General features: G+C 41.7%; 1 protein-coding gene across 1 annotated transcript in view; it reads left to right on the top strand.

Annotated features, from left to right (window-relative positions):
- Nucleotides 1–21,138, top strand: part of DIAPH1 (diaphanous related formin 1) — a 978,623-nt gene that overhangs the window by 413,204 nt on the left and 544,281 nt on the right. The window contains exons 9-11 of the mRNA XM_069199475.1: nucleotides 2,771–2,879; nucleotides 7,973–8,083; nucleotides 8,392–8,510. Coding sequence (XP_069055576.1) covers nucleotides 2,771–2,879; nucleotides 7,973–8,083; nucleotides 8,392–8,510 — 339 coding nt within the window. The remainder of the gene's footprint in view (nucleotides 1–2,770; nucleotides 2,880–7,972; nucleotides 8,084–8,391; nucleotides 8,511–21,138) is intronic.

The following is a 21,138-nucleotide window of genomic DNA, read 5'->3' as shown; positions in this document are numbered from 1 at the left end:
TTCTCCATAACAACTAAACATCTAGAACATCTGAAAAGCCATCACCACGTCTAGCGTTATTACTACTTTCAACATTAAATTGGCACCCACCCAAAACTTAAACAGTAAACCTATCAGGATGTACTTTAAACATTTACAGAAAACTGAGCGAGCAGAACTAAATACAACTCCCAGACACTGAGTTACAGGATTCTGAGGAGTGCTCTCAAACATAATCTCACAAGATACGAGGGAAACTTCCATGGGCCAGAGACTCCAGCTCCCTCTGTAGTCTTAGGTGTGGTGACATTTAGAGCTACAACACTTAAGAACAGAGATCTAATAGTTGGGTCAGAGTCCATTTGCCATCATTCACATTTGCCTCTACAGCTTGAGCATTGACTGTGTCAGTATTGATGTCTTTAGATATTTCTTGAGTTTCTTCCCCAGCTAAAATACCAGCATGTCTTGAGCCATCAATTTCCATAGTGATCTGTGAAACCACGCCATCAGTCCATCCCTAGGCAGTTTCTGGGGAAAGAAAGAAATTACTTCTTTCCTCTGGTATCACTCTGAATTTACTCAGAAAAAGTGACCTGTATTATGATATTATGGACTTGGAACCTGTGTTTCACTGCATCAAATGATTTCCTCTGGGGATGTACCTGTTGTGTGTAGTCTGGGAATATGGGGATTGCATCTGTGTCCCTGTAAATCGTTAAATAGACAACCACTGCATTGAGTGGAGCAAAATATTTTGAGGGCCACACCCAAGTGTGTCATCTAAATAGAGAACAATTTTGAATGACTTTTTAGTTGTTACGTTTCTAACATCTATCTTTTCAATAAAACGTATTTGAGGTGCCCTCACATCATTCTAGACATCCTAGGACTTAAAAGGGTATTTCTCTGAAACCTGTCTTTACTTTCACCTCTGTGCACGTTATCTTGCAACTTGATGATAGTATTAGGCCTTTCTGCTACACTGGGGATGTGACATACATGCCAGCCTCTGTCCTCAGACTCTTTTTGAAAATCAGACTTAATGATTCTTATGGTAATTGATATTTTGTCAATGTTATATTTCAGGACTCTGTGTTAGGCTTTAAAGTTGCACGATAAGTAACAGGTGTTGGTTTACCTACTCTGGGTTCTGCTTTAGGTGCATTTGCTTGTCTCCTAATTGTGCTGTATACTAAACAATTCCGTTGTCTTAGACGCAGTGTGGGTTTATCTTTCCACATGATGACAATGTATTAATTGGGTGTGCACTAAGACCTTCTTATCTTAAAGAGGAATGCACATAGAGCTATAGTGACGATTAAGGTAAATGTTTTAGAATACCACCAGAACAGCAACTTATATTATGCACTTGTCATTTTTTTTGTCAAAATGCATAGTCACAGAGGGTGCTCAGAGCATGTCACAAGAACACAGTTGATATGGTTAAAGGACACAACATGCAGCTAACTCAGTGAACCATTGTCTTATTGGTTCCAGTTAGTGGCTATCCTGTGTGATCGAAGCAGCTGATAACCCAGGATACTTAATATAATAGTAATAAAAAATAGTGTGTGCCTTCGCTTGAAAGTTTCCTGATCATGATGATTTTCAGAATACCCCTGTGTATCCAGATTTCTTAATTTTTAAATTGGCTGATTTCAGCCATTTGCCAGTGCTGTGTGTACAAAGCTGGACTGTACATCTCAACAGTCAGTCCTGTCTGTCACAAAATTCATCACACCTCCATCAGGTGTGAAGTCCAGAGCACCGAGTTTTCCTCACTGCTCACATCTTGGGTCCACGCCTCTCAGGCTCTTGGATGCAGCGAGGGGGAGGATTTCAAATAATTCCGATATCTCAATGTACAGACCATGGGCTTAATTCTGCCAGAAGCCAAAGGATCAGCAAGCTTTGATTAAGATGCTCTTGTTCTACTCTCGACCAGACCATCTTCACCAGTCCTCAAGGTATGTTTCTTCATCCTTGACGTCTATTTGCCCTGGTCAGGGCTCCATGGCCTACTGTCATCCAGCTAAGACGGTTACAGAGTGAGTGAGCAAAGCTCCATGATCTTCATTTGGTCACCATTATGTGTGGGGCATTTTCAACAAATCTGCAGTGACCAAAACCACCAGATTGAGGCTCGGTTTGGGGTTCTCTACTGTAGAGTTGCATTGCTGCTTCAGGTGAGCTTGCGAATGCCACTGTAATTGACAGTATTTTGCACAATTTAGAGTAATGGCATGGTGCTGTTGTGCGATCACGTCCACCAAGTCGTATTGCCAGACATGCCACCCTTATGTGACATCTTTAACTGCATAAGGAATTTTGTGAATAAATGTTATATCACCAGGCATAGTAAATATTGCTGTGAAGATGTCTGTTCAAATGGTTGGGCACCAACCAAATAAAATGAACGAAGAAGTGGAAATTGTTTTGTTTTGCTAGGTTGCAGTTAGTGGATTTTCTACTGGGAATAGAAGCCACTTGCACATTTAGCTTTTTTTGATGGAATTCAGCGTTCCGACACTTGGTATTCACCTAAATATTGTTACATTAGGTTCATGCGTTTACTTTATGTGCATTAAGCACACACTTGCCCAGTACATTCCCAATGCTATGGGCTGATTGAAAATTGTGTTACCATATTGGAATAAAGTTATTGATGATCCATCACTCTGACATCATTGTTGTGAAACCATGGGAAGTTCTTTCTATTCTAAGGTTGTGTGTTTGTAGCTGTACTAATTCTATAAACTCCATTTACATGCTGCTTGTTTGTTTTAAGGAATGAGCGGGTACTTGAAGCAATGACGGAGCGGGCTGAAATGGAAGAGATGGACCGCTTCAAACCATTGCTGGATGGCCTTAAAACTGGAGCTCCTGTAGCTCTGAAGGTATTGTCTTATCACTATGTTTTCCTGTTGTTAGCTTTAACCCAGCTGCCACATTAGTGTGAATTGATAATCTCCTCTGAAAAATATAGTGGGACATTATTCAACCTGTTACCGTTTCCTTAGAGAGGTACCACATTTTAATTCCTTGTATTGTGAATTAGTGAATTTATATTTCTGTAAAATGTTTACTTGTAAGATGTACCTGAATACTGTTTTGTTGAGGAATTTCTTCCATTGCACAAATAATACAGCCTTCACTGTTCATGGCTCTCTTCCTATTACTACTACTTCTTTCTTGTAAGTGGCTGTCTGTGTTGTGATTTGTCTAAGCCACTAAACGTAGTAGGACACATGTTGGGTGAAAGAGGGTAATCCTTTGAGTTTAAGTTATCCCAGTGAAGGAGAGATCTTAGTATGCCAAGAAACCACCTAACCGTAATACCTAACAAGCATTTGAAAGTATGAAACCACATAGTGATTGACCATAATTCCAGTGTTATTTAATATCATTGTGGCAGGACAGATTGTTGGTTTGTTTTTAATTATTAAAAGTGGTTTACTAGATTAATAAGACCATACAAATACTAAAATTATAGCATAAAGCTCTTATGTCAAATCGATATTAACACACTTTTGACGCCACTGTGCTAATATACAATATGAAGTCTCACCTATGTTCTTGGACTAACTGTGGAATCTGCAATCTAGAAGAGAGGGAGGAATTGCATCCTAAACGCCATATATATATATAGCAGAGTGATGGTTGATTTGTTTGTACAGAGGAATTAACATTGCATTTTGATTATCTTGTTTACAAGCTCCATCCAAGAGGAATCCTACACACAGAAACTAAGTTTTGCTGAATTTGTTTAAAGAGTCTTCTCGTGGCCCTCCATGCCTACTAAATGGAGAAAACTCTTATCCCTCAAGGATGTCTAAGGCTATCTTCAGGGTTCATGGTTATTCCATTTCTCTAGGTCATAAGACTGTTGATGTATAGAAACTCTCTTGCTTTTTAAAATTCTTTTTTTTTTTTTTACTGTTTTTAATAGATGTCTCAAGCACTATGAATTGAACCTTTGAACTTTACTCTCGCTTTGTCTGCTGTACTTTCTTTTGCTGAAGCTAGTCAAGGTGGTCATCTAGTTAAAATACCGTCTTATTAATAGCACCTTCTCTCACATAGCTACACATAGGTTACCTTGTTTTCCACTCACTTCAAATGAATGAAACTGCCTAAAAAGACCAAAGAGACAAAACGTTTGTGTCTTCCTCTTGGTTGAGTTCAACATAATTGCCAGGGAAAATGTTCCTTGGGCATCTTGTGGCAGAAGATAGAACAGGTGTGTTTGTGAGTGTGTTTAGGGTGTGGGGTGGTAAGGAAGGGCTTTTCAGGCAGGTCTAACCTCCCGCTCTGAATGGATTTGGCGCATCTTTAGAGAATTTGGTGCTGTCATTCTGCTAAGTGTTGTCTAGACATGAGTAGTTATAGTTAGGATTGCTTTACCATACCATAGACAAGGCATTTTTTTGGTTTGTAATAACTGGCGCCATTTGACATATCTTTAGAAAGCTTTCCAAAAAAAAGAAAATCCTCTTTATTTCTTTCCTGGAAAGCTTTGAGATGATATGTCAAGTGGGGGACAGAGGAAAAAAAGGGGACCAAAATGAAATGATTCATATATTTGGATGGTTGAGTCTGCAAGAGTCTCTTGAGAATCTTGTGGGAGTGCCACTTTTAAAAATAGAGTATTCTAATTGGCCCAGAGAGCATTCTCCCCCCCCCCCCTTGCTGGGGCCATCTTGCTTCTGTGGGAGCGACCACATCTGTTTGGCAGATAGCAATATGAGAAAAAAAAATGTTAGCATCTATTACAGGACTCTGGGACTTTGGGCCAGATGTGCTAACATTAGGAATACCGATTTCCTAATTGCTGATTCCCTCCAAATCGCGATTTGGAAATCTGTTACCCTAATGTATGAAGCTCTTCTGAGTTTTAGCGATTCCTAGTGGGATCAAATGGACCTATCTCATGCATATTAATGAGGTAGATCTCAATTTGCAACCCATTAGGAATCACAATCATCACGGGGGATAGTGGCCTGGTGGGGTCAGCAGACCACCATGTCTATTATGAATTTTTAATAAAGCAAATAAAATAAAAAAAATCTGGAAATTTTGCTGCGGTCCCCTGGGAAGCAATATCAACATACTGACTCCCACACCAGGCAGGAAACTGTCTAGGGACGTGGGGCTGCCAATGTTATGGATCTGGAAATTAATGTTATTCTTATGAAGTCAGATGATTAACCCAGCTATGGTATAATTTTATAACCTTATATGAAATCTCAATTTTATGAATCCGGATAACCAGAAATCTCTTTTGAAAAGTTAAGTGTGCAGCGGTGGCAAAATTATTTTTTCTCTGGCTTATTGGTCAAGAAAAGGAGCACTGTAGTGTAGCACTACAAAACAACAAATGAAGCAAGTTTGACTTTACCCTAATCCATCTATCCCACAGCTACCCAATAGAAATAAACTTGACAAGTTTTTCTAAAATGGGCAATAGCTCATGTAACAAAGTTTTGGATTGGGGGAACATCTCCTGGACTGCGTTGGCAATCCTCCCAAAATGTCACCTACGGTAAAACATCTCTGTATAACGAACTTTTACGACTTAAAAGAGATATACCAGGTTTCACAAAAATTGGGCCATATAGGAAGTCCCTCTGGAAAAGAATGAATAAGGCATAAACATTAGCTCTTTCATCATCAAGAAATATAACCCGAACCAGTACTGGACCAAAGAAACAACGAAATACTGTCGCATATAATATTTGCCTCTTACCTACAATACGAGTTTATGTGAGCTCAAGAAGCTTGAACGCTTTCCTTACATATTCTTTTGCATAACTGTGCAGAAAGATATATTCTCTTTAAAAAATAGATACTATGGTTTCAAAGTTTTTCTGCTTGTGCCTAAATCATCCAGAAGAATAATTACAAACTTATTGGTCAGAGCAGCATCACTGAACAAAAGGCATTCACATTTTACTACATTTAGATGACAAGCTGATAATTCAGCAGAATTTCACAACCTCATGTGTTGTATAACTTTGAACTGCGCACTGGTTGACCGTTTCAAAAATTGGGTTGTCCAGCCATCTAACCTAATTTTTTTTCTCTGAGCTACTTCCATTATTACAGTTTGTATAATGAGACTCTGGGTTTCAAACTGTATATTGCACACGCTTATGATTTTGTTCTCCTGGGCATTATAAGGCATTGCTTGATCAAATACTGCCTTGTACACAGCTGATCCCACTCTGTTGATTGTACTTAAGGATGACGGCCTTGTAACATGAATTGGGCATTTAGTGAGTCCATATTTTTGGAAGACTTCGAAGTTTAGATCAGAAGCATTTCTCAGTCAAGTCATCCTATAGTGATTTCTAAACCGTGGCAGATAAGCAAATGGCCTTCAAGGAGCTGTTTTACAGCTTACAATTTGGACACACCTGTCCCGGATCTTATGGTACCTTCGAAATGTTAAAGAAAACAAAAAAGTCATGGTTGAAATGCTTGAATTAATCTCAGCCTCTGGTAGCTAATCTGGGCTGCATTCCAGTCCACGCCACCTCAAATAGGAGACGCTATATACAAAAGAGCCTTGCTCCTGATCCACTAGGAATCAAGCTGCCAGACCAGGCCCCCTATTTGAACTGAAACACCCGCATAATGAGACTAGGTCCCCTACTTAGGCTTCATCTGTGAGGTACAGTTTGGTGATGTCGCAATATACATGGGACCTAACTCTGGGCATACACAATATTGTGAGGTGTGGAACGCTTGCTTTTTGTGTTAACCACTATCCAACCTCATACAGAACCCCACCATATACAAATCTACCTTGAACTGCACAGCCAGGTCCCTTCTGAATAGCAACACAAGCCAGTTTCAGCCTGCTTAGGCCTCATCACTACATGAAAAGTATAGGACTACAGATATTCTCAACTGAAACCCACAAAGCTATGACAAACCAGATTTTATCCAAAGGCATGTATAAAATGCATTCTAAAGGAGGGATGCTGTTGGAGTTATAGGGAGCAAGCACATACAATAACTTAGCCTCCAAGTTTCACATCAGCGATACGCAGTATTTCTGTATGTCATTTTCTCACTCTAAAATGTTATGTACTTGACCGTGCGCACACTCACAAGTAGACTGTCTCTTTCTCGCCTTCTCTCTTTCTCCCTCGCTCACTCCCTCTCTCTTTCTCCCTTCCTCTCTCCCTTTCTCCCTTCCTCTCTCCCAACCCTCTTGTACTCTCCACCCTGCTTTCCCATATATAATTCCCTGGTAGTCAAGGTCTGAATCTTGTCTCGCGAAGTGATGCACATTGTGACTTCTAGTTTATAGATATACTTCCCATTTCCAGGCATTGCATTTTTAATTGACTACTGAATAGACGAAATGGACCCCATTGTCTTGCCCAGTCCATCCTTCTTGTGTTTGGCATGATACCTGAAAGAGTTTGTTTTTTATACATAAAAATGTATAGATGTCATCATGTTTTCCACCAGACAGCACCTACCCATGTGCAAAATATTGAATTAAGTTTACCAGTTGTTTAAGGTAAAATGTACATCCACCTATCTCCCAACCACTCAAGATATTTCCATAAGTTATCTCTCCTGATAAGGGTAGTAGGCCTCCTTTTAATAAATCTCAGTCTTGCAGGCATCTGTAGATACAAGTAAAAGCACTGAAATGATCACTGTTCACTTGCTGATAGGCACTGCACTGCACTGCTGCAACCTCAGAACACAGAATAACATTCTAATACCACTTGATGTCAAACAATTCAGCGCAAAGTATAATAAATTCATCTAAGGACTAGTGCTTTTCCAACAAGGTATTGCATGTTGGATAGTCAACGACATAAAGTTGCTCTGTGAGAAATTTTACTGACTGTTGGCAGACTGGTTTGGAGCACAGTCCTCTAGTGGGCCATACATTTATTCTGTGAGAGGTGCATGTACTATGGGTTTTATTAAGGATATATGTAACTTGCCTGCTTTTTCCATCTAGGTGAGCTGTTTGCTGTTAATCAACGCTTTGATCACCCAAGCAGAAGAGCTGGACTTTCGAGTGCACATTCGCAGTGAACTGATGCGATCAGGTCTCAATCATATTCTCAAGGTAAAGCATTTCATTGGCCATGAATGTGGATCAAAGTAGTAAGTTTGTTAAAAAAGTAAATGTCCACAATTTATCTTTGGGAGAGCATTTCAGTATTTTCTAGCTACTTACATATTTCCATTTAACAGTCTGCACAAACTGGCATGGAGCGATTGATGTTATTTTTCTGTAATACCAATATGTTTTTAAAGTTTGTTTCCTGTCACAGTAGGTGAACTTCAGGGTTGCATCTGAGTGACGGAGGAAGGGGTGCCGGGGTGCATCAGTAAAGTGATAGATCGTACCAACCAGTGTTTTTGTTTTTATAGGAGCTTCATACAATTGAGAATGAAGACCTGAAGTTGCAGCTTGCTGTTTTTGATGAGCACAGTGAAGGAGATTCTGATGACTTGAAGAGCCGCTTAGATGACATCAGGATTGAAATGGAATATCCTTCTACTGCAAAGCTTTAAAATAAGGCACAGTTGTTTCACTGCTGTTATGGCAACCCTCTACTCTAGCATAATTGTATGAGGTTAAACCTTTTTTAACGTTTTGTTCTCAGATTGTGCAGTCGATTATGTTACATTGAGCAAGTTACATAAAGACTACTTTTGGTGATGCTCGAATGACTGTCCACATTATCCACTTTCTAAGAATTCACCTTTAATTCATATTTGAGTAGTGTTGACAGGCCATCCAATGTGGCGCGACAGTAGGCTGAATAGGCCCCTCAAACCCAGATTACTAATTAGCATTTGACATCAATGATATGTCAAGTGCATTTTCTCATTTCTTTTTTTTTTCCTTCAAAGGTCTTGGTGTTTGAGGGCTTTTATAGCATTTTATTAGTTGACAATGACACAACCTCGCATATAACCAGGCATAATTGTGGTGAAACCTGAATCAACTGAATGCAGTTGAATGACATCACCAGAATCAGACAATACAGTGTCATCTGTCATCATCCTAGGTGGATTGTTATGAGTGTGGTGGGTCATTTTAGGCATTTAGGCTAGGTTGTCCTGGTAGAAACTTATTCACAGCAAAGGAATTGCTTTTGGGATCTCTTAACGTACGTCATATAATCAGTGTGAGTGCAACACTTTCACCACCTGATCTTGAACTCCGGCAGCAATACTGCAATACCATCCCAAGATGGCTGTGCGAATATTCAAAATGGCTTGTAATATATACTTTTCTCTCATGGGTTTACTTGACAGCAGCACTTATCAGTGGAAACTAAAACTCTCCTTATATCATGAGAACATAGTTGAACAACTGTTTTGGAATACAAAATCAAAAGTTGCTGAATACGTAGAGCAAAGGCTGCATGGCAATTAGTTGATGAAAATACTTTAAAAAGTGATGTGAACCTTATAAGAGCATTGTAAGAGGCTTCAGGGATTGAAGGTAAAAATATACTAAAACACTTTGTGCGTGAAGAAAGTACTCTTGTGTTGTGGTGTTTTCCCCCTTCCAGTTTGTATGCATCCTGCTACTGCTAGTGGGAGCTGAAACCACCCCACTGCCCTTCCCTCATGCTCCCACATAGAGGTCGGCCTATTTGGTCATGTGCTGTTAACCTTGGGAAAATTGACATCAGCCAGTCATACACCTCTTTCTCCCCTTATAATGATACTTTTTGTCTGACATATACATTTGTCACAGTTCAACGAAAGGGGATTGAGCGGTTTGGACCTTGAAGGCCCATGGAATCAAATCATCTGTTGCTCCAAAGATGTGCAATGTTGAATTGAATCCAGGCCCTCTCTTGAGTGGGGAAGTCTTAACTTGTCAGTGAATGCTAGGGCAGGACCATTTTAGTGCTGTTTTTCATTTCTGTTGCACTGATAAGCCAGTCGAGACCTCTCCTAGTCAGGGGACTGTGTTTCAGTTTTTTTTAGTGATGTTTGAGATGTGGGCAAAGGTGTGAATCCTTCTTGTGGGTTTTGTCTTGCAGTCCTAGACTGATCGAGCAGTTATTTCTTCTAGCTCCTCTTCCACCCCACACTGGAGCCCTGCCCTTATGCTCCACTTGTTGTTGAGAGCAGCTATATCTCCTAGCTCATCTTCCACCTCACTGAATAACCCCGCCCACTTGCGGGGATCCCAGAGCACTTTAAAAATAATTTTCATTACAAGACTTTGTACCATAGTTTATTTATTTATATGTGTGTGTGTGTGTGTGTGTGTGTGTGTGTATATATATATATATATGTGTGTGTGTGTGTATATGTGTGTGTGTGTGTGTGTGTATATATATATATATATATATATACGTGTATATATATATATTTATATATATATATATATATATATATATATATATATACATATATATATTTACATACACACACACAGGCTAAAGAAGGCTAGAAATGGTCTGATTTCATTGCATTTTCATTTTAAAAAGAAGCCAGTTGTATAACCATACATCACTATAAAAAGAGTGACAATAGAAAATCACTCACAACCCTTTCTAAAAGGAAAAAGAAAGGGGCATATTAGACATTTTTAGCCAGTGGGCTGCAATTGAAAGCATAGAATAGAAAACCAGCACTGTGCCTTCAAGAACCTCACAGTACCCTCTGTATCCCATCATGCCTCACAGGTGACAGGTAGGTTAGTTAATTTTTCAGTTCCTGGAGACAGGATCCTGAGGCATTGAGATCTGCCTTTTTTTGGCTAGTGTTCAAAAATATTCCCTTTTCACATTCATTTGGCATTTCTCCGCACCAAGAATGCACATGGACCTGTTTCTGACAGAAAATAGCTTATTTTCTTGTAAAAAATGCTTTCACTCTTTTGAAGTGTCCTTCCTGTAGGAAAAAGAAGACCCAAATGTTTGCCTTGTTTGCCTTCCAGAACCCTACCATACTGAGACATGCAACCACTGTCAGCAGTTTTCCATGCTAACTCTGAAGGACAGAGAGATGATCAGGCTGCATGGTCTGCAAGAAAGAATACAGAATACAGCTGGCTCTTCAAGGGGCCTTAGGGGAAGTCCAGCCTTCTTCTGAATCAATTTCTCACTACAAGGACTCTCTCAGAGGGAGATCCAGAGAGAAATAACACCAAAGTAAGAGGAGATGCTCCTGATCGACAACGAGAAGCATGATATTGAGCACGGAACAACTACTGGTATGCTCGCTGTTGAAAGGTATGCTGTCAAAACCGCTGTCAAGGCTGCTCATTCAATTTTTCATGGGATTGGTGCACGTACATCATTTTAACTCAGACTCCCCTTGAAGGCTATTGGCCAAGAAAAGCAGAGAGATTATCATAAGAGGTACAAACCCTAATATTGGAGATATTTTTTTTTTAATTTTCAAACCACTCATTGTTCTCACCAACTTCACCGACGGCAGCAGAAACAGCTGTATCACTCTTAAAAAACATCGAGGTGTAGGGGAACACAGCATCAGTCCACATCCAGTAAAAAAACGCTGGCAAAGCAATGAGTCTTTCCTTCCTCTTTCTGTTTCCCTGTCCGGTGGGGGGGGGAAGTACTACTAGTCATCTAGAAGAATGGTGTTTAAAAACAGACAAATGGGTCTTGAATGTTGTTCAGAATGGTTATTTTCACCACTCTAGGTCTCCTCCTCCTTCAGTTCTGCCATCATAAACATGGCCTTTTCAGAAAGACCTACTATAAAGGGAAATCAACAATATACTGCAGAATAATGTGGTGAAGGACGTTCCTCATCAGAAATGATAGGGAATTTATTCCTAGTATTTTGTGGTGCCAAAGAAAGGACAAGACAAAGAATTTAAACCCATACTTGATCATTAAAAACTAAACATTTACATAAATTAGAAGTTCAGAATCTTGGCATTATACCAGATCTATCCTCAACTTCACCAAGGAGGCTGGATGTTTTCATGAGACCTTCAGGATGCCTACCTTTATTTTCCAATAATGGTAAAACATCAAAAATGTTGTTGTTTCCATGTAGACACAAATCATTATCAATACAATGTTCTGCCTTTTGGGCTGAAGTCAGCACCTTGTACATTTGGAAAATGCCCAGCAGTTATCCTAGCTTATCTAGGAAAAAGAAAACATTTTTCTATCCTTACTTTAATGACTGGCTAATAAAAGGCATATCAGCAATGAAGACAGAAAAACATTTCCAGTATTGCCTCAGAACACTAACCAAGCAGGGTCTGCAGGCAAACCTCAAAAAGTCTACTTTCCATGCAAATCAAGATACAATAACTTGGAGCAAATCAAATCAAATCATTAGCATTTGTAAAGCGCGCTACTCACCCGTGCGGGTCTCAAGGCGCTAGGGGGGAAAAGGGGGGGTTATCGCTGCTCGAACAGCCAAGTCTTTAGGAGTCTCCGGAAAGCGGAGTGGTCCTGGGTGGTCCTGAGGCTGGTGGGGAGGGAGTTCCAGGTCTTGGCCGCCAGGAAGGAGAAAGATCTCCCACCCGCCGTGGAGCGGCGGGTGCGAGGGACGGCAGCAAGTGCGAGGCCAGCGGAGCGGAGGGGGCGGGTGGGGACGTAGAAGCTGAGGCGTCTGTTGAGGTATTCCGGTCCCTTGTTGTGGAGGGCTTTGTGTGCGTGGGTGAGAAGACGGAAGGTGATCCTTTTGCTGACTGGGAGCCAATGCAGGTGTCTCAGGTGTGCGGAGATGTGGCTGTTGCGGGGTACGTCGAGGATGAGGCGGGCCGAGGCGTTTTGGATGCGTTGCAGGCGGTTTTGGAGTTTGGCGGTGGTCCCAGCGTAGAGGGTGTTGCCGTAGTCCAGGCGACTCGTGACAAGGGCGTGGGTCACGGTTTTTCTGGTGTCGGCGGGGATCCAGCGGAAGATCTTGCGGAGCATGCGGAGAGTGAGGAAGCAGGCGGAGGACACGGCGTTGACTTGCTTGGTCATGGTGAGAAGAGGGTCCAAGATGAAGCCGAGGTTGCGGGCGTGGTCTGCGGGGGTCGGTGCGGTGCCGAGGGCCGTGGGCCACCAGGAGTCGTCCCAGGCGGACGGGGTGTTGCCGAGCACACCTGGATACCCAGTCCACAGAAGTGCATCCTTCAGAGGAGAGGTTATTATCAATCACTCTGTAGTGTCACAGTCTCTTATGTACTCGTCATCCAATGGCAAAGCAGATCACATCTCTACCGGGACCAGTGGTGTCTTGTATCTTTCTAGTTCCACCTGAGGCCCTTACAACAATGACTAGAATCTCAATGGTACAGATTCTCTGTTGACAGGGAAAAGTGCATGCAACCAAGTCTCTTCTTTGGAATCAACCGAGGAACTTCTCAGTAGGGATACCATTCCATCAGGGTCTGCCAATTCAAACTTTGATCACAGATGTTGTCAGATGAAAACTTATCATAAAAATCATCTAGAATTGAGAGCGGTCTTTCTGCCCTGGAAGTCCTACCTTTCATCAATTACAAACTCATTCTTGTTCAAACCAATAGTAAAACAACAATGCAACCTGAACAAATAAGAAGGAACTCCTTCTCAAACTCTCTCTCTAGAAGCTCAAGCCATCTGGAAATGGTTAATGACCAGGGACATAGCTATAACATTTATACATCTCCCAGTTGTTCAGAACGTGCATGCGGATTCACTCAATCGAGTATTTCAAGAAAACCGTGACTGGGTTATAAATGAGAAAATCTAGAAAGACATTTTTTGAGAGCGGGGCTATGCGCAAATAGACCTGTAAATCTAAACAACAAAAATACCAAGACTATGCATCCAGGTTTTCCAAACCAGGTATGAAAGGGAAGGCTCTTTTGATAGACTAGCGAGGGAAATTTCTGTATGCATTTCCCCCAGGTTCTCACATACTGACAGTGCTCATATTCTATAAGTCCAAAACCAGAATGATATTCATAGCACTAGAAAGGCCTCTTCAGTGGTGGTTCACGGATCTTATTTACCTGTCAGAGCGACCACACAAGAGGCAGTCAGTATCTCCTATTCACGTTTGGAGGACAGATTCTCCACCCCAAACTTCCATCAATGAGCCTGACTGCTTTGTTCCTGAATTACAGCAAGATGGCCATCTAGGTCTTCCACAAGAGTGCATGAACATTCTAAGAGATTTTGCATTTGGTGCATCCAGAACAGCCACAATCCTTCCTCCTGTCAGGAAGATATACTGATACCATATCTTCTTCATCTAGCAAGGTCTGGCTTACAGTTTTCTTGTATTAAAGTTTTCTTTGCTGCTATCACTGCCTATAGGAAGTCTCCTTCACAAACCTCCCTTTTTTAAAATACTGTAATTGAAGATTTTCTAGGAGCCTTTAAAAAGGTTTTTCCCCCAGTTGAATCAATTTCTCCTCCTTGGGAACTTAACATCATTCTTTCTAAATTAATGATATTCACCCCCGCCGCCACTTAGAACATGTACACAAAGCCACTTTACAACATATTTCATGGAAAGCAGCTTTAGTAGTTGCTATTTCTTCTGTGCGTAGTTAGTGAGATTCAGGCTCTCTGTGCCACTGAACCATTCACAGTATTCCATAATAATAGAATTTTCTTCCTGAGGTGGTTTCCAATTTCCACATTAACCAGTCTATTTCCTTATCCACTTTTTTCCATAATCCATCAACGCCAGTAGAAAAGCCCTTGCATTCTCTGGATGTTAAGAGTCCTGAAATATTTGGAAAAAACTAAGGATATAAGAGAGACCATCTTTTAATAAATAATGGTCTAACTCGTACAGGCTTCCCTTCATCTAAGCAATCTACTGCTAGATGGATTGTTTTATGCATTATTCTTTCTTACCAGTTTATTTTACCATGCAGCAAGAAACCCCTTCCTGGCAGATCTAAAGCACATTCTTCATGGGGATAGGCTGTTACCATATCTCTTCTTCAAAATGTTATTGTTTCAGAGCTATGCAAGGCAGCAACTTGTTGGTCAGTTCATTTGTTCACTAAACACTACTTCCTAGATTGATACTCTAGAGTAGATATTCAAGTAGGGTAGACTTCTTTAATAAACCTTTTTGGTTAATTGGTGCAGCTGTTTCTATTTCATGTACCCTGTTTGTGAGATGGGCTTGCTATTCTAATCTGATAGAGACTTCTAGCTGCAGATTCCTTATCTTTGAATTTTCCCTAAGCGTCAGACTGGATATGGAAATATTTCTTGAGCAGTACCCCTGTGCACTGTTAAGTGGTGTTGTCCAGCTCCGCATGGCATCATCGTCATCTGTGCTAGCAGTGAATTGCGCGGTGCCTATATAGGCACTATCCCAGCGCTCTGACATCAGTTCTGTTCACGCCATTTAGCACAGATCTAAAGAGAGATACCCTCTCAGTCACTTTTTGACTGAGCATTTTTCAACTTTTGTCAAAGCTTTTTTGAGAAGCTTTTCTCCTTGTGTGGCAGAAATGTCAGCTAGGAAGTACGGCTTAAAGCCCTGCCGTGCATGTCACCATCTGATGTTGGCGATGGACCCGCATCTTGTTTGCCTCTAGTGCCTTCATGACATGAAGACTTCAACTGCCTCAATATAAGTGTGAAGACCTTGAGGGAGTGGTCCCTCAAGCTCCAAGCAGCTCGATGTGTGACACCTCGACTCTCTTGATCAAGAGGACGGTCCCAGCAGCGGTTGCAATGTCCAAGATCTTCGACACACTCAGTCATTGGGCCACTCTGGTAAGTCCTACAACAAGAAGAGTAGGAATTCAAAAAGGTCTTCGATGTCACCCTATGTGTCGAAGTCATCTCACAAGATGAGGGAACGTTCGCATTCAAGGCCTAGCTACGTGGCTGAGCCAGCGCCTGGGAAGGCTCAGTGCTCCCCTGAGTTTCTGGGAGCCAGAGCAACCCCTGCCCAGCTCCATAAGTTTTGAGGCCATGCATCTGAGATATGTGCGGTTTGTTCCCTCCGATGCACGTTTGGGGCCCATGAGTTCGGGAAGTGCCCCTACTGCTTCTACTTCAGTCCCAGTGGAGGCCCTTGAATCCAGTGATGAATCCAGACTGGGGCCGGTCTTACCTCTGCAACCTTTCCCGGTGCCAGTCCAGATGTTAATGCTCCCGGTGCAGCGGGCGCCATTCCCATTCTCATCCATGACACATAGCCAGATGGATGTCGGACGACACCGGCCCAATGCTGTTCGGAGCCATGCCTCCCAGGTCGGATCCCAAGCCCTACTCCTGTAGGCTGGAAGGAGTGGGAGGGTTTGCTGTACCCTGAAGAATACCAGCCACTAGACCCCAGCATGGACTGGTGTGAGGACCTGGCGGACGCCAGCATACTGGATACTTCTCCAGATACTGGCCTGGTCTCTCTGCCTACCATGGCTACAGAGTAGGGAGCCTCCTTGCAGGGGACCCCAAGTGGCCCATGACCTTCAGTTGCCTTCAGTGGCAGGCTGGACTAACGTCTTGATGGATGTCTTAAGTCCTGTCTGCCCAGGAGCCGGAAGACTGGATGGTATCATTGGGCTTGCTGGATGCTTACTTCCACATTTCCATCCTACCTGCCCATAGGCATTACCTGCAGTTCATGGTAGGCCATGAACACCATCAGTTCACTGTGCTTCCCTTTCGCCATACCAGCACCCCTTGGGTGTTCACTAAAGTTATGGCAGTGGTTGTAGTTCATCTGTGGAGATCAGGGGTGCCAGTCTTCCCCTATCTCAAAGACTGTCTGTTGAAGGCGGGCTACTCCCAGGCTGTTGTCTCCCAACTCCAGACTAGAGCAGACCTCCTGCTCTCACTGTGGTTCACTATAAATGTGTCGGTCACACCTGACTACCTCTCAGATGCTCCCTTTCATCGGAGCTGTTCTGGATATGGTGCAGTTTCTGGCTTATTCTCCCAAACAGTGAGCTGAGGTTATTAAGGCTATGATACCGATGTTTCAGTCTGCTGGAAGAGAACATTTCTTTTACCTCTCCCCACCCATGAAACGCGAAGAATACTAGAAAAAGAACTAAAAGGAACTGTTCCATACTTAAGCTAGCCCCTTGCGATTTCACCTCAACCACTGAAGCAACCACATCTAAAAATATGTAATCTTGGTACATTCCCTACCGATCCATTTACAGGAGGCACTGATATTGCCTCTGTTTTTATGTTCTACCTGCACATGACAGTGGACCTTTTCCTTAAGACTCCTTCTACACTGGACTTTCTGATGCTCTTCCTTCATTAAAGTTAGCGGACTTGCATGGTTGATGAGCCAGATTTTTCTGGTCCTTAGGAGTAAATGGATCTGTGGTTACTGATACTCTCCCAACTCCAGCTGGGCCGGATTATGGACTTTATCAATCCATGCCTTCATCGTCAGACTGCTCCTTGGATGCTCTGAGTCTAAAACTGAAGTTAAGGAGTTTGATCTTAGACTCCAGTACTCCAGATGTAGAACTTGTGGACCCATCTGGCTGATTTTGATCTCACAAAAGGACTCACTTGGGAGTAACCAGACACCTGCATGGCGAATGGTATTAGTAAGCTTGAGGAGCTGCTTTGAAGCAGTTGGTACCATGCTGTCATATCATAGTGGCATTCCTAAAGACCATCCATAACTTGATTTTGAAGCCACCCATCTCCGTCTCCTGTGGTAAGGAATGCTTTTCCATTAGGACAAGGAGGCCAAGTGTCTGGAGACGAACAGCAAGAAAATGAACCACTCTTGAAGTCTCCCCTGTGAGCTATGTCCGTAGGACAGGATGGGCAGGCACTCTCTGATTTTTCTTGGAATATGCTCAGGAAGAGTTCATGCTTAGCCTTGGCATGGAAGCAGTGCATATAAAACAGCTTGTATTTCAAGGGCCTCATTCATACTACCACCACTCTTTGTTTTCCACCTCTAACCAAGAGAAAGAAACTGAGAGCCCTTCTATGAAAAGAATATATTAGAACACTAAATGAATGAGACCCTATAGCTGAGCACCATCCAGATGTCCTCTCCGTGACGATGTCCTTCGAACTCACAAGTGTCTTATAGACACTTAAGGCCAGAGGCTCAAGCCTCTGGTTGAAGCCTTCCTCTTCCTTATCAAAAGCTTTTTATCCACTTCTAGCGCAGTACCCAGAAAACAAGTAATGCATAGATTCTTTGGGTAGTGAAACATGGCTGTATTCTTAACTACTTCTACAGCCACCTTCATCGAGAGCGTGAAATGAGGAAGCGCTTCCAGGTTTCTTCCCAACATTCCTAAACCATAGAAAATTGCATCACCCCACTATAAAACAGTACATCATTTGAATGTTAAATAACACCTGAAAATCTACCTTTAGGACCCTTTATAATCTGTGCACCTTCGTTCCAACTGTCTTATGTCCCTAACCTTTGTTGTCATGGCAGAGTTGCAATCTAAATTCTTGCTCTTGCCCCGATTCATTTAGCCCATAAACCATTAAACTTTTAGCTCTGACTTCTGAAATTAATCATTCCCTCCCACATAGCATCTTCCCATAGTACTTCAAATCTCAGGCAGTTTATCTCTTCTGATCCTTCTTGCACTTTCCTCCCACAATCCAAACTCCAATGTTACTTCAAATACTAGACAGTTTCTGCCCTATACCTATGCTCAGCCAAACTATTCAGGCCTTCCAATTAGCCTTCCATTTAATTTAATTAACAGAAATGACACTTTAACACATAGCCATGTTTATCACCTGTGCACACCACAATCTCTTGTCATCCATCCTCCTACCTCTAGACGGAGCCACTGTCTTAGATACTGTTGATCATCCCACTCCACAATCCCCTTGCAGCTCACTTAGTTTAAGAAGCCTATCGTGCAAAGTGCTCTTCTCCAACTTCTGTCCTCTCCGGCTTAGTTGTGTCTGATTCCAAGTAATCCACATAAATCTCGCTTCCAGTTCGTATACCTGAAAGAGCTTTTCTCTCACTCTCTATATGCCACTTTTCTTATGGATAGTATTTCTTTATATGGATTCTAAAACAGTCTTAAAGCTGATGACACCCATATATATATATTTTATTTCCTTCTTTCTAATCCTTCTTTCAGTCAAGTGTATCTGACACAGATTGGTTTTATAGTTTTTTTTAAATTAACTTCTCTGAAGCAAAGGCCCTGTACTTTCTGTCCTCTACAGCGCCGGTTTCTCTAACTGACTCTAGCCACTTTAGTCCGCATACCTTAATTTTGTGCATCTGTCAGATTCCTTGTGCTTGGTTGGATGCACCTTTCGCAGAAGTACCTGGAGATCTTACATGAATCCTGCAGGCCTACAGCACAAGTCTTCTATGCAGCAAAATGGAAGCGTTGTGTCCACTATATAAGATCTGCAAACCTCTGGACCACCTTAAATCTACAATCCAGGACATTGTCCGTTACCTTCTCTGTCTGCAAAAAATAAGGCCTCACACACAATACAACCATTTAGGAACCAAAGCTGCTTATATGCAAAACAGGTAATACGCCTCCCTCTTTCACATCCCTGTAATTAAGGCCTTCATTGGGGGCCTCAAAAGGATCATCCCTCCCAAAGAAGGTAGTTCCATCTGCAACTTTTTCATTAGTTCCCTCCCAGAGAAGGAAAGCAACAAGATAACGTTTTTAACATGTTTGCTACTGCATCAGTAACTGCATCCATTGCTTCCACACTTCTTGGTCAGTATGATAGGTACATAATGAGGTCTGTGCTACGGTGTGCTAATGTTCTTCCCAGCATTGTAATATAAAATGAGATTTTCAGAAGACCCTGAATAAAGGCCTTCTACTCTCTAGCTAAGTGACTGCTGCATTGACTGAAGTTTCTGATCTAACAGCTCCTGGATAACTTCATGGGACATTCATGTAGCATTTCTGCTAATTAAAATTAAGGGCTTAGACAGTACAAAGACATAGTTATGAATTAGTCTTCTTCAAACAATTCTGTGTTTGTTTCCGGGAGAGGATGAGGTAAATGCTATGAAAGTGCATGATTTCGCAAAGAAGTTCCAGTTGCTGCAATACTGGGCATCAGAGAAACATTTTCACAATCTTAGGGTTAGACTTCTTTTTGTTAGCTGATTCAGTTTCACCAGAAAAAGTGGCCTTCTCTCAAATAGTAGCACAGTCATGGAGGTTAACATAAGACCACTGCAGTAGCACAGCACAAGCAAATGATGATTGCCGATTCCTGTATTGCTGCCTCTTTAACATCTGGTCAAGTTAGAAGGAAATGTATCACGCATCTGTAAAACTGACCAAACCTTAAAAATAAATTGATTCTGAATTTTGTATTCAATGACTATATACCTGGAGTTCAAGTCCTCACCACCACGTTTTCTGCCAGAACTGTCCTGACATTTTCATGTAGACAGTAAGCTCAGAATTCTTTGTTTTGAAGCTCGTTCCATAATCTCAAAGGTAGATGGTTGTTCCTGTTAGGTCCTTTAAGAGAAGCGAATACACGAAGTAGACCTAAGGGTTTTGTGGGAAAAATCATCAAGCAATATAACCTCGTTTCAATCTAGAATCTGCCCATTTAACTTTCTCTAAATGCATGATGATTTTACACCTTATCTTGGAAAGCGAAAGATCTAGATTTACCTTCAATTAGACTGACTCTTTAAACAATCATCTTCCAAAGAGTTCTAGGGAATTTCCAAACAACTGCATCAGCATTTCAAAACCTAGATTAGTGTCTGCAAGTCAATGTTTTCAAGTGCAATGCGTGGTGAAATTGGGGGCTCCAATAGATGGTCAAAATGTTTTACAATCAAAATGTCTTTTCTTCTAATACTAAAATTTCCTATTATGCTGTTGTAAGCTTTCTCACAAATATAAAAGGGTCATGAGAAGTGTGTGTGGTTTGGTGATTGTGATTACGATTATTGACTATGTTCTTTAAGTGATCTACATACCCTGTGGATGTCTTTGCAAGAGAACAGTTTTTAGAAGATAGAGGCTCACTTAATATTGTATATTCAGTCCAGTTGTCCGATGGCCATCGTTTTGTCCTCCCTGGAAACTGCAAAGGGGGCATATTAATAAAATAAAAAAATAGCGTGGCTGGGTGTGTAGTAGATAGATACAGCTCCTATTCTTTTCCTGTCACTTCCTCTTCATCTTCGTGGGCAGAATGTGTGATGAAAGGCAGTCTTCGTTTATGGAATCCTGTGGCTCTCCTT

The sequence above is a fragment of the Pleurodeles waltl genome, chromosome 7 (genome assembly GCF_031143425.1).
Source record: "Pleurodeles waltl isolate 20211129_DDA chromosome 7, aPleWal1.hap1.20221129, whole genome shotgun sequence".
Taxonomy (NCBI): domain Eukaryota; kingdom Metazoa; phylum Chordata; class Amphibia; order Caudata; family Salamandridae; genus Pleurodeles; species Pleurodeles waltl.
The sequence above is the reverse complement of the archived record's forward strand: the minus strand, read 5'-3'. Positions and strand labels throughout refer to the sequence as shown.